Source organism: Leptosomus discolor, chromosome 7 (assembly GCF_034619465.1).
Source record: "Leptosomus discolor isolate bLepDis1 chromosome 7, bLepDis1.hap2, whole genome shotgun sequence".
Lineage (NCBI taxonomy): Eukaryota > Metazoa > Chordata > Aves > Leptosomiformes > Leptosomidae > Leptosomus > Leptosomus discolor.
Genome location: NC_141397.1, coordinates 38289389 through 38300979, shown reverse-complemented (window position 1 = coordinate 38300979; position 11591 = coordinate 38289389). Strand labels below are relative to the sequence as shown.

Sequence of the window (11591 nt, the reverse complement as noted above, 5' to 3'; positions counted from 1 at the left end):
TGATGTACCAGCCTTCCCTTGACAGCCAGGCCCGAGAGACTTGCCCATCATCTTGTTTGCATCTTGCCCTTGTGCTGAGGGCAAGTCCTCTCCTGGGCTGTCTCGACAGCCAGCTCAGTGACAGAAGTCACACCTTTCCATGTTGGGGAACAGGGGACCTGCTGTTGCGGTGGGCTGGAAACCCGCCCCAGCTTTGCTGGGAGGAGAGCGATCAAAGCAAGCTCATGGTTTGTCATTGGGGCTTGTTTGGAGTGAAAGTGGTTAATGGAGCAATTGCCACGGCCTGAGGCTGCTCTGGCACAGTTCCTCTCCACTGCTGGAGAAGTTGGGCGGTTAATCCCTGACTGCACGACTGTCCCCAAGCAGAGCTTGCTGCCTATGTACTGTGCTCGTCATACTTGGCCGGTACCAGCGCACAGGCTGCCAGGCAAGCTGCCCTTGATGCCTCCGACCACTCCTCGCAGGGTGACCCCGCAGCATCCTGCTCGCTCTCGGCACATCCCAGGGGTGAGGCTGGCCCCTTCGGCTCATGCCTCTTCCCTCCAGGAACCTGGCAGCCTGCCTTTTGCTGTGAGATGCTCATGGCTTTTTGCTCTTCTCTCTCTTTGGGGACAGGGAGAAGCCAGGGCTGGACTGGATGTGCTGGGGAGCCTGGGTCCACAATCACATCCTCTCCTGCTTGTCCTGGCAGGGGACAGGGTGATTGGCCCCCCCAGAGGGCTGTGCCTGTCCCATGCCCTCCAGGAATTTGGTGCTCCAGGCCTTTTTTTTTTTTTTTTTTTTTTTTTTTTTTTGAGTGGAAATGAGGTGTTCGGGCTGCAGAGCCCCCTGTCCCCAAGTGCGTCCAAATGTGCAGCTGATCTGAATGTGGAGACGCGCCCTTCCCCATTCACACCCTAAACCTGGCTGCGGGAGGGCTGCAGTGCCATGCCAGCCCCGCCGAGAGCGCCATGCTGGAGAAAACATGCTGGAGAGGAGCCGAAGGCGAAGGCCCGGGGCCTGCCAGCTGCACCCAGGCACGAAGCTCCGCCTGGGTTGCAGTACAACCCCGGGGCTTTTCGGTGTGACCTGCTTTCACCCTGACTTGCCTCAGCGGGGGATATTGAGCAGTGAGGGCAGACGTTTACTGGTTGTGGAAAATGCCAGCGGCTGGCTGCCCGCAGGCACAGATCCAACGCGACTTGCATTCAAAGCATCCTTGGGGACTGTTGGAGGCTGACAGTGAGGCAGGCGTGCAGGACCACCGTGGCACGGTGGGCCGTGGCTGACGAGACGTCCTGCTTGGGGCTCCTCAAAAGTGGCACACGGGATGGTGGAAAAGCCTGTTTCCTACCTGCCAGAGCTGGGAAGATCAGCCAGGTCTGCCTGGTGTCCCCAGAGCAGATACTTGCCCAGGAATAGCAGCGATGCTGCCTCCATCAGCAAGGTCTGTTATTTCTCTGTCTAGCTCTGGCAGGGAAGATATAATAATAATCATCTTCCTCCAGAACCTAAACCAAGTAACGTGGCCAGCTAGGAGAAAAGCACTGAAATCGAGGGGGACTTGTCACTTGGGGACAACTCCACAGGGAGAAAAAAAAATAATTGCGTGTTCGACTCAAGAGGTCGTGATGCATCCTCATGTTGGCAGCATCCCAGAGGCTGGAGCTGTCAGCTGAAAGCCCCAGGAGGAAAGTGGCCTGGGAAAGGGGCTACGTGCAGCCATCTGGCATTGGCCGAGTGCGGCGGAGCTCAGCCAAGCCTGAGCGTTGCACCCGGGAGCCGGCACACTTGGCAGCCACCCTGAGAAGCTGCCTTAACAAAAAGGCAGTTATCGCCTTGATAAATCACTTCTGTGCTTTCTTTGAAGGTGGGAACCAAAACAAGGGAGATGCAATTTTTCTCTGTGATTGCAAAGTCTGCCCGCAGAGGGATGCCGACCTTGCACCCGCCCTGGCCTGGCCAGGGAGAGGCCGGCCACAGTCCCACTCTTCCAGGCTTTCAGGATGCACAAAGCAGCAAATCATCCTGGCCTGGCGTTAATCTGGCTCCAGCAAACCATCTGGCTTTGCTCATCCCCGTCCTAACCCCAGGTCTGCCCCCCATTCCACCCCGCAGGGACTTGGTGTGCAATAATCACTCTCTGGCAAGGCAGGTTTGGCTCCAGCAGGTTTTATGTCTAAGGAGGAGAGCAGTGCCGCGAACAGTACAAGATTGGGGGGGGGTCACCGAGCAGTGGTGAGATGATGGGCGCAGCACCCGGGGCCGCGTGGTGACGGTCGCAGCCAAGCGTCATGCAAGGTGGCCAGGGAAGAGGGGCTTGCCAGGACCGGTGCTCTGCGCTGAGCCCTCAAGACACCCCACTGGGCAAACACCACAGGAGGATGGAGCTTTACTGGGGCTCACAGGGCAGCCAAAAGCCCCCACCTGCTCTGGGAGAGCACCGCATCCTCCTTGGTTCCCCTCCCGCACACAGGGCAGGCGACTAAAAGCAGCAGTTGGCTCAGGCGGTCAAGCCGCTAAATAAGGAATTGAGATATCCCATCATTAAATAATAGGAAGAAACCATTAAGGGAGCATTAAAGGTCTGGGCTGTGCAGCTGGGCTCTAGCAACACCTCTTTTCTGCATCTGCACAGGGACCAGACCCTGTACCAGCGATTCGGGGCTGGAATGTGCCATTTTGGGAGCTGGGACCAGACTCTGCCTGCTTTAAGGGGTTGATGGCAAAGCTACAGGGCTACTGAGAACAGGGAGGGACCCGGTCCTCCCTGAGTAGCACGTGGGGATGGAGAGGACGCAGAACGGGGCTATGGCTCAGGCTGGCGTGACTAGAAGCCCTTCTCAATGCTGAGGGTGCGGCGGGTGACATGCTCCATCTTCCCCGAGATGTACTCGGTCAGGCTGATCTGGTAGTTGGCGAGCATCTTCAGCATCAGCCGCAGGTTCAGCCACCACTGCTCCTGGGGCAGCCTGTGCCTGCGCAGGGAGGAGACAGAGCTCTAGAGTGGCCCCAGAGACAAATTGGGAAGGTCCCCCTGGGACCTGTGAACCGCTGGGGCATGGGGACAGGGACTTACTCAAAATCAGTAACTTTCTTAAGCTCTGTCACGGGGCTGAAGGCCACCACCTTCTTCCTGAGCCCGATCACGCAGGCAGAGTCACCTGAGTTGGCAAACACGCGCCCTGGAAGGGGGACAGAGCCGACCACGGCCACCTCGCTGGGGGCTGAGTGGCCAAGCCTGGAGCAGCAGGGGCTGCCCAGTGCCACCAGCCTCCTGCCACCCCACTGTGGGACTCCCCCAGCCCTCGGCTCACCCTTGCGGTAGACCTCCTGCAGCTTCTCTGACATCCACAGCACTGCCTTCACTCCCAGCTTGGTCCCGTAGTTGCGGTCAAAGGGGGTTGGAGCTCCCCCCTGGGGGCAGAAAGATGGCCACGTCAAGCCTGCCCAGCTCTTGAGGACAGTGGTGGCCCATGTTGCCCTGTTCCCCATACCTGCTGGAGGTGGCCCAGGACGTTAATCCTGCAGTCAAAGATGCCTTTGCCCTCAGAGGAGTAGAGGTTGTAGAGGAACTCGGTGGTGTAGTGCTCATGGCACTTCTCGTTGCTGGGCGAGCAGAGAGAAGGGAGTGGGGGGCTGCTTCTTAACCTGGCATCCCCGGGGGGTCCCTCCATCCTCCCCTAAACACTTGGGGTTTTGCTGGTTTGTTCTCCCTGAGGCCCAGAGCCCTGGCCCATCTCCCCAGCTGGGGCCGGGGTGGGGATGGCAGTGCAGGCATGCAGCACAGGACTGTCCCCCTGGCTAAGCGTGGCATCAACCCAACCCTGCTGTGCCCAGGGACCCTCTGTGGCCATGGGAAGGGCTCAGCTCCGGCCTCGCTTCCCACCGCGGGGCTGGGTTTTTCAGTGAGTGTCCCCAAGGATCCTCAACTCACCGCAGCACCAGCCCTCTCTGGATATCCGTCTTCATTTTGTCCGTCAAGTGCTCCACGTTGGCCTGCAAGATGAATGTCAGGTTGCTGGCAGCCATCCTGGGTCCCTCTGGTCCTCTCATCTGGACCCAAGTGTCACTAATGTCAACCCAGCAGCTACACAGGGCTTGGTCACACTCCTCCAAATCCTGCCCCGACCCAGCATGCCCCCTTTCCCATTTTCCTTCTTATTTTACCCAAATAATGCTGCCAGAAAGCAGCTCCTGCCCTGCTCACCTTCAGGTCGTGAATGGTGAAGGGATCTTCATAGACGTAGGCGGCGTCAGCGCCCACCGCGATGCCAGTGACGGTCGACAGGTACCCACAGTAGCCACCCATCGTCTCCACGATGAAGACGCGGCGCTTGGTGCCTGAGGCCGACTGCTTGATGCGGTCACAGCTCTGTGCCGGAAGAAGCAGGGGTCACACCAGGAAAACCCATCTTTGCTGCTCGGGATGGGAAGCTGGTTCATCCCACACATCATCCCAAAACATGATGGGACCTGGTGGAGCGGGACAGCCCCATGAGCTGCACCCCCTGCCCCACCCCTCACCTCCATGGCTGCATTGACGGCTGTGTCCGAGCCCAGGCTGAAGTCGGTCCCAGGCACGTTGTTGCTGATGGTGGCGGGGATGACACACATGATAATGCAGAGCTCCTCGTACTGCCCACGGGCCTCGACCAGCTGCAGCACCCCCTCGTATGCCTGCAAGGAGCCAAGGGCTGGGGAGATGCTGGCCCCGGGCCAGATCCGCATCCCAAAAGGGATGGCCCAGGGTGCCACAGCCCACCCTACTCTCCACTGAAACAGGGCTGAGGGTTCCCCCGCACCTCAAACCCCCCGATGACCAGCAGCCCCTGGATGTTGAATTTCCGCACGTTCTCCACGATCTTTTCCATGCAGGTCTTGGGTAGCGTCCTGTGGTGAGGAAGGGGAGAAGAGATGATGGGGTGAGGACACAGGGTCCCTGCAATCCCCGGGGACAGTGGCGTCCCCGCCTGCTACATGCCCTTGCCCCCCCCCAGGGCTGTGCTTACCGCTTGGTGCCCAGCATGGACCCGCCACGTCCCAGCCAGCCTGCCACATCGTGCCAGCCCACCTCACGGATCTGCAAGCAGCAGCATTTGGTTTTGGGGTGGGGGAGCACCCCACTACCCCCTCCAAGCCCAAACCTGGCCTCCTGGGAAACCCACAGCACCCAGGGTTGCTGTTCCCCTTACCTGCCCCTTGGACAAGCCCTCGAAGCCATCGCTCACCACGTAGACAGTGTGTCCCTGGCAGATGCCGATCCGCACGGCCGACCTGACGGCAGCGTTCATGCCGGCAGCAGGGGCACCCACATTCAGGATGGCCAGGCTGAAGGGGCTCTGCGGGGACAGGGATGGGGACGGCACATCAGTGCATGTCTCCAAGGTGGGGACAGTGTCCTCTGCCGCTCCCCATCCCTCCTCACCTTCTCCTGCGCTGGCTTCTGGTGTGCCAGCAGCTTGTAGATGTTCCAGTTGTTCTCAAAGCTCCTGCAAGGACAAGGAAGTGTGGCCCCAAGGTGTGTGTGGGGCGAACCCTCCCTGGCTGCAGGAGCCACTGGTTTCCCCCCAGGAGAAGCCCCCATCCAAGCATGTCCTTTTGGACACCCCACAGGGATGTCTTCCCCCATCCCAGTCCCCGCTCCTCACCTCCCACGGAGCTGGATGGCCTCCTCAAACCTCTTCTCATCCATGGCCTTCTGCACATCCTTCGTCTTGGGAAGGGGGAAGAGATGCAGCACTGTGACACCCATGATTGCAGGGAGGGGAACGGGACCTCCACCCAGTGGGCTGGCATGTCTGATTCCCCACCAGTACTCACCACCTGGACACACTCCATGAGTGGCAGCCGCACAGACTGGTTCCCCGAGAGGCTCACCACACAGGCAGGGGTGTCTGGCGTGGCCTCCAGCAGCGCCATCACCGCTTCCATCCCCATCTTGCTGCTCTGCAAAGGGAAAGGGGCACTCGCCGCCCTGTGACACTGGGTCCACCCGTGCCAGCCAGGTGCGATGCTCCCCTGGGCTCACGCAGGGATGCTCCCATGGGCTTGGAAACAGCGTGACTGGTTGCATGCCTGATTTACAGCCAGAGAGCTCCTGGTTTTATTTAAAAACCTGTGAAATTTGCAGCAAATGAGGGGAAATGGGCTCATTGTTCTGTCCGGCACGGAGGGGCCGAGTCCATGGGGACTGTCGGAGCCTCATCCCACCTTTGCAACGGGCAGAGGGAAGGAAGGAGCAGAGTTCCCCAGCTGCCTGTTCCTTTCTGCAGGGTGACACCCCCCCCCCCCGCATCCCCCCAGGACCTACCAGCACACGGTCAAAGGCTGACGGGGTCCCTCCACGCTGCACGTGGCCAAGGACAGTGACCCGCGTGTCAAAGCCCAAGCGTTGTACCACAAGCTGAAGAGAGAGGACGTCACGCCAGGGACCCACCGGCCACCACGGGTACCGGAGCAGGTGCTGGAGTGGGCACTTACGTCTTTCACGTAGTTGGAGGAGATGGGTTTGCCGCTGCGGTCGATGGCACCCTCGGCGATGATGATGATGTTGAGCCGCGACCCTCTGCTGCGTGTCTGGGGTGGAAAACAGCCACCGCGGCTTAGCCAAAACTCACCAGCGGCTGAGTCTGAGCATCCTTCTCCCCCCTCCGGCCTCACTGATTGCTGCCCAGGGGGTGGCTCAGGTTCTGGGCGGCCGAGCCCCTGAGCCAGCACTGCCCCTGGCACCCGAGGGCTTGATTTGTGCTCGGCTGAGTGCCCCATTTCACAGGGACAATGGCAGGAGCTCCCGAAGCTTCGCAGGGGCCAGGCACCAGGCACGGGGCTCAGCCTGGGTCCCTGCAGGGACTCTCTGGGAAGAAAAGGGGGATGGGACTGTAGGAACCCCCCCCTCACCTCCCCGAGCCTCTCGCACATGAGGTCCTCCCAGCCGTCCTCCGGAGGAGATTCGGGGATGAAGAGCCAGTCGGCGCCCGAGGCCAAGCCGGACACCAGTGCCAGGTACCTGGGGAGACATGACAGTGGCAGCACCAGCACTGGTCCTGGCCTCGAAAGTGGCACCCACCAATTGGCTTCCCCACCCACAGGGGCTTACCCACAGTGGCGGCCCATCACCTCCAGCACGAACGTCCGCTGGTGGCTGCAAGGACATGGATGAGAGGAGAAGGAGAGTGAGTGCTATGCCCGGGGTGGTCCAGCACCCAGCAGCCAGCACGCTTACCTCTGTGCCGTGGTGGTGATGGCGTCGATCACCTCCATGATGCGGTGCAGTGCTGAGTCAGTGCCAATAGTCATGTCAGTGCCACAGAAATCGTTGTCGATGGAGCCCACCAGCCCCACGATGTTCAGGCGACAGTTCTCCTGTGCCACCTCCTCACTGATCTGCCCTGCATGGGGGGGATGACCACACCACCGGTTATTTTATGGTGCTTTCATTCGCCCCGCAGCATCAGGCTGGATCCTGCAGAGCAGCAAAGGAGCCCAGCCCTCCCTGGGGGTCATAGTGATAGGGTGGACCTCTGGACCTCAATACGCCTTGAATTCTTTTGTCTCTCCCCACCCAGGGGTTTTGGGAGGGGGGTTCACCCACCATCTTGGACTAGCTCCTCCAGCAGCCCGCCCCACTCGGAGCGGAAGATGTCGGCACCCGTCAAGCTGCCGTCCCCGCCAATGACGCAGAGGTTGGTGATGCCATGTTCCACCAGGTTACGGGCAGCCTGCAGCCGGCCCGCCCGGGTGGTGAAGGCTTTGCAGCGGGCGCTGCCGATCACTGTCCCACCCTGGAGAGATAAAGGGGGGAGACACAGCTCGTCATGCAGGTTTGGGGGGAGGAATTGGGGATCCCATGGCCCCACCGGTGATCCTCACCAGCTGGATGATGTTGGAGACGCTGAGCCAGTTGGCTTGCTTGATGTTGTCTCCCCCCTCCACCAACCCCTCGTAGCCCTGCAGAGAAGCAGGAGGCAAAGGTGAGGGGTACTCTGGCACGGGGCGGGGGGAGGATTTGGTTCTCCCCCAGCCATGATGGGAAGCAGAGGGGTACCCCAACCTCGTAGATGAGGAAGACCTTGGCTCCCACGTATATCCCCATGCGGGTGACGGCACGGACGGCAGCATTCATCCCTGGAAAGGTGAGACGTGAGCCGGGGTGGCCTCAAGGGACCCCACACCCCATAGGGGACCGGGTCCTATAGGTGACCCTGAAGTGTCCCCTCGAGTGGGGGACACCCACACAAGCAGAGACTGGGGAAACTTCAGTGCACGGGTCAGAGCTGCAGATGAGCAACTGCCTGAGAGCGAGACAGAAATCGCTGCTTATCCCCGGGTCGGACACACACGGGGGACACCCCACCCGTGGGCCTTCCCCCGTGGGGCCAGTGACCTCCTGTGGCGGGTGCTCGGGAGGGGGGGGGGGAGGGGGACGGCGATGGGGAAACGCCGCGGGGAAGGGGGAAACGTGGGCGGCGTCCCCGCTGCTCGCCCCGAGGCCCCGCCGGACTCCGGCCCCGCCGCGCCCGTGGGGCCGGGCGGCTGCGGCCACGCATCCCCCCGCGGGGCGGCACCGGGGCCGAGCCGCGTCGCGTCCCGCCCCCCCCGCCCCGCTCCTCCCGCCGGGCCCCACCTTGCGCGTCGCCGCCGCTGGTGAGGACGGCGATGGCCATGCCGGCCCCCGCCATCCGCAGCCGTTCCAGCTCCGCCGCCGCCGCCATCGCTGCGCTGCCGGCACCGGCGCCGCCGGACACGCCCCCGAGAGAGACACACCCCCGACCGGTGAGGCCACACCCCTCCGGCTGCTTGGCCACGCCTCTCTCCGCAGCCGTGGCGCACCATACCACGCCAAACTGTGCCATACCGCCCCAGGCTGTGCCAGCGGGGCGAGCTGGCTATTTTAACATCCATTTTCTATTTTAAAAAAGTTTAATCTATAATTATTTTCGGTGTAATTAAAAAAAAACCCAAACAACAAAATACACGGCGCGAGCCCAGCCGGGAGGAGTTTCTTGGTCTCCAGCCCCCACACAGCCCGTTCCGGGGGCTGCAGGGATGCCGCATCCCCAGGGTTGCAGCGTTGCGGGGGTGGGGGTCCTGTCATACCAGGGAGCACGGGCGCTGGATGTCCACCCCAGGCCCCGACGTGGTGCTGCGAGGCTGCTCCCCTCCATCCCTCCGTTCTCCTCCTGGAGGGGTTCCCCTCCACTGTGTTGTCACCAGCCTCCCGTATCGCCCAGGGCGAGCGGGTTTGGGGCCCCTGCCCAGCCAATGGGTGGGGAAACTGAGGCAGGCGTTGGCCGCTGGCTCCTCCACCAGCCGGAGCGGTGCTGTATGGTCCTGCAGGCCTTGGGTTGAGCTCGAAGCCTCATCCTTGGGTGCTGCAGCCAGGCACCCCTGGCATATCCAGCAGGGAAGGGGTGTGGGTGGCTCAGGCTAAGGAAATGGGAGAGACTTGGCTGGACTCCCACTCTCCTCCTCCTGCAGCCCCACCTCTCCGGTCCTGCTTAACTCCCCTCCAGGCCAGCTGTGAGGCCACCATTCTGTCCACATCCCTGTCCCCACACGATGCTCGGGTTGCTGCTGCTCTGCGGGGCCCTGGGCTGCGGGGCGGACCAGGCGGGTAAGGCAATGACACAGTGGCAGTGGGGTTGGAGAGACTTGGGGTTGGCATGGGACACACACACACAGAGCTTACGGGGAGGGGACAGGGCGGTGGGTGATGTCCGGTGTCTCTCGCAGCCCCTCTCACCTTCACCATGCTGCAATGGACCCGCATCTCCAAAGGCAGCTCCGAATTCTGGGGGAACGCCAGCCTGGACGGGCAGCTCAGCCATCTCCTGGAGGGGCTTAATGTCACCCAAGTGCTGCCACTGGAGCCCCCAGATGCCTGGGCCAGGCGGCTGCAGGACGTTGATACCTATCTGCTCTACTTCAGCCAGCTGGTGATGTTCTTCAACAAGGAGAGACCCATCAACTGTGAGTGGTACCCCGAGGGGACACAGGGATTGGGATGCATGGCCCGGTGGGGGGACGGGTCCCACTGGGGAAGGGGAGCCCCCCCCTGCACTGCCTGGCCATGGGGAGGGCTCCCTGGGGACAGCTGAGCAAAGAGACGTGGACCCGGCCACGTGTAAAACCTCGTTCTGGGCAAAAGGAGTCCTTCTGCAGAGATGGGAATTTCTTACCTGGAGCCCAGCCTGGGGAAAGGGTGATGCTCAACCTCCTGCTGCCCCTCTGGAAAAATGCTGGGGGCTGCAGCCTGAGGGGGCACGACGAGGTGTAGGCACCCTGCCTGCACCTGGCTGTCACCCTGCATGGATCCTGCCTTCACCCTGCATGCACCCTGCCTGCACCCCACCTGCACCCTGCATGCATGCTGCCTGCACCGCACAGCTTTCATGTGAGGTGTAGGATACTGGTGGCAATGGTTTCATGTTCCCTCTTGTGTTGCTCTGCAAGCCCACTCTATCTCTGATGTTCCTGCCCAGGGTGTGTTTTACCGTCATTTTCTTTGTTATCCCCAAAGCAGTTTTGCCCCAGCTCTGCATTTCTTTCCCTGGTGCTTGGGGAGCACTGTCTCACCTCGGGGTCTCTGGTGTGAGCCCCTCACCTCCCCTCACCTGGTGTCCCCACGCTCCCTGTGCTGCATCCTTCTGTGAGGGCGATGGATAGCTCACTCCATGCCGAAAAACCTCCTGTCTCTGTAAAACCGTACTGTGCACAGATAAGGAAGGGAAAAATAAGCATGGCTGCCCAGTCGTTGGAAAAGTCACCGCTACAGCTAAACTGAGTGAAACCAAAGCTGTGGGTGGGTCAGATGGTATGAGACTGAGGTCTTGCAAACTCAGTGCATAGCTCGATGCTGGTGATGGCGATGGGCTGCCGCGTGTGGGAGCATGCTGACGCTGACCCCCTCCTTCTGTCCCTGCAGACACCCAGAGCCTGTGCTGCCGTCTGGGCTGCAGCCTCTTCCCCAACGGCACGGCCCACAGCTTCTATGAGGTGACCCTCAACGGGACGGCTTTCCTCAGCTTCCATGTCGCCAACGCCACCTGGGAGCGGCACTGGCCTGGCAGTGACGCAGTGGCCACTTTTGCCGAGAGGGAGCTGATGAAGTACCCCAAGACCACGCGGGACCTCCAGCTTTTCCTCAACACCACCTGTGTCAGCATCCTGCAGGCTCAGAGCGCTGGGACAGGTCCGTGCTGGGGCTGGTGGTGGTGGACATGGTGGCATGGTGGGAATGACCCCAGTCATCACCTCCATTCCTTTTGCCTCTTGTAGGAAAACAGAGCAGCTGGTCACGCGCCCCACTGGTGCTAGGCCTGATCCTGGGGACCATTGCCTTGCTGGGCACAGCCGTGGGGATCTTCTTGTGCACAGGAGGGAGCTGCTAGCAGAGCTGGCAGCTGTACCACGTCACCCCATGGAGGCAGGGTGTGGACCCACCATCACCCTGCGGAGGCAGGGACTGAGCCGTCTCCCAGCACCACAGGCTTTGCTCCCAAAGGACACCAGTGGCTTCCCTGCTTGGCCCCATCTGGGTTGACACCCCCAGCAGCAGCACCCTGCCCCGGGGACAGTCCCCATGCTGGGTTGGCACAATGTACTGAGAA

At 61.3% G+C, this 11591-nt stretch overlaps 2 protein-coding genes across 2 annotated transcripts; one reads left to right on the top strand and one right to left on the bottom strand.

The window, feature by feature from the left end:
* Positions 1–2135: 2135 nt before the first annotated feature.
* PFKL (phosphofructokinase, liver type) lies at positions 2136–8681 on the bottom strand. The gene is made up of 22 exons (XM_086468156.1): positions 8606–8681; positions 8033–8106; positions 7852–7929; positions 7574–7763; positions 7205–7370; positions 7079–7123; positions 6880–6988; positions 6463–6558; positions 6293–6385; positions 5803–5928; positions 5631–5695; positions 5408–5471; positions 5175–5321; positions 4992–5062; positions 4785–4872; positions 4507–4659; positions 4190–4354; positions 3917–3978; positions 3477–3588; positions 3297–3396; positions 3059–3164; positions 2136–2957 (listed from the first exon to the last, which is right to left on the bottom strand). The coding sequence occupies exons 1-22, from the start codon at positions 8658–8660 to the stop codon at positions 2810–2812; spliced, it is 2313 nt and encodes a 770-aa protein (XP_086324282.1). The 5' UTR covers positions 8661–8681; the 3' UTR covers positions 2136–2809.
* An 859-nt stretch (positions 8682–9540) lies between these two features.
* On the top strand, positions 9541–11372 carry PROCR (protein C receptor). The gene is made up of 4 exons (XM_009953079.1): positions 9541–9595; positions 9715–9951; positions 10907–11173; positions 11260–11372. Exons 1-4 carry the CDS (start codon positions 9541–9543, stop codon positions 11370–11372), a joined length of 672 nt encoding a protein of 223 aa, XP_009951381.1.
* Positions 11373–11591: the final 219 nt, after the last annotated feature.

What these genes read in the sequence shown, in the direction of transcription:
- PFKL (XM_086468156.1), bottom strand. Translation starts at nt 8,660, where the DNA reads ATGGCGGGGGCCGGCATGGCCATCGCCGTCCTCACCAGCGGCGGCGAC. An exon ending in CAGCCTTTGACCGTGTGCTG is followed by an intron (nt 5,929 to 6,292) that starts GTAGGTCCTGGG and finishes TTCCCTTTGCAG; the next exon opens with AGCAGCAAGATGGGGATGGA. An exon ending in CAGAGAGGGCTGGTGCTGCG is followed by an intron (nt 3,589 to 3,916) that starts GTGAGTTGAGGA and finishes CTGCTCGCCCAG; the next exon opens with CAACGAGAAGTGCCATGAGC.
- PROCR (XM_009953079.1), top strand. Translation starts at nt 9,541, where the DNA reads ATGCTCGGGTTGCTGCTGCTCTGCGGGGCCCTGGGCTGCGGGGCGGAC. An exon ending in CAAGGAGAGACCCATCAACT is followed by an intron (nt 9,952 to 10,906) that starts GTGAGTGGTACC and finishes CTGTCCCTGCAG; the next exon opens with ACACCCAGAGCCTGTGCTGC. An exon ending in GGCTCAGAGCGCTGGGACAG is followed by an intron (nt 11,174 to 11,259) that starts GTCCGTGCTGGG and finishes TGCCTCTTGTAG; the next exon opens with GAAAACAGAGCAGCTGGTCA.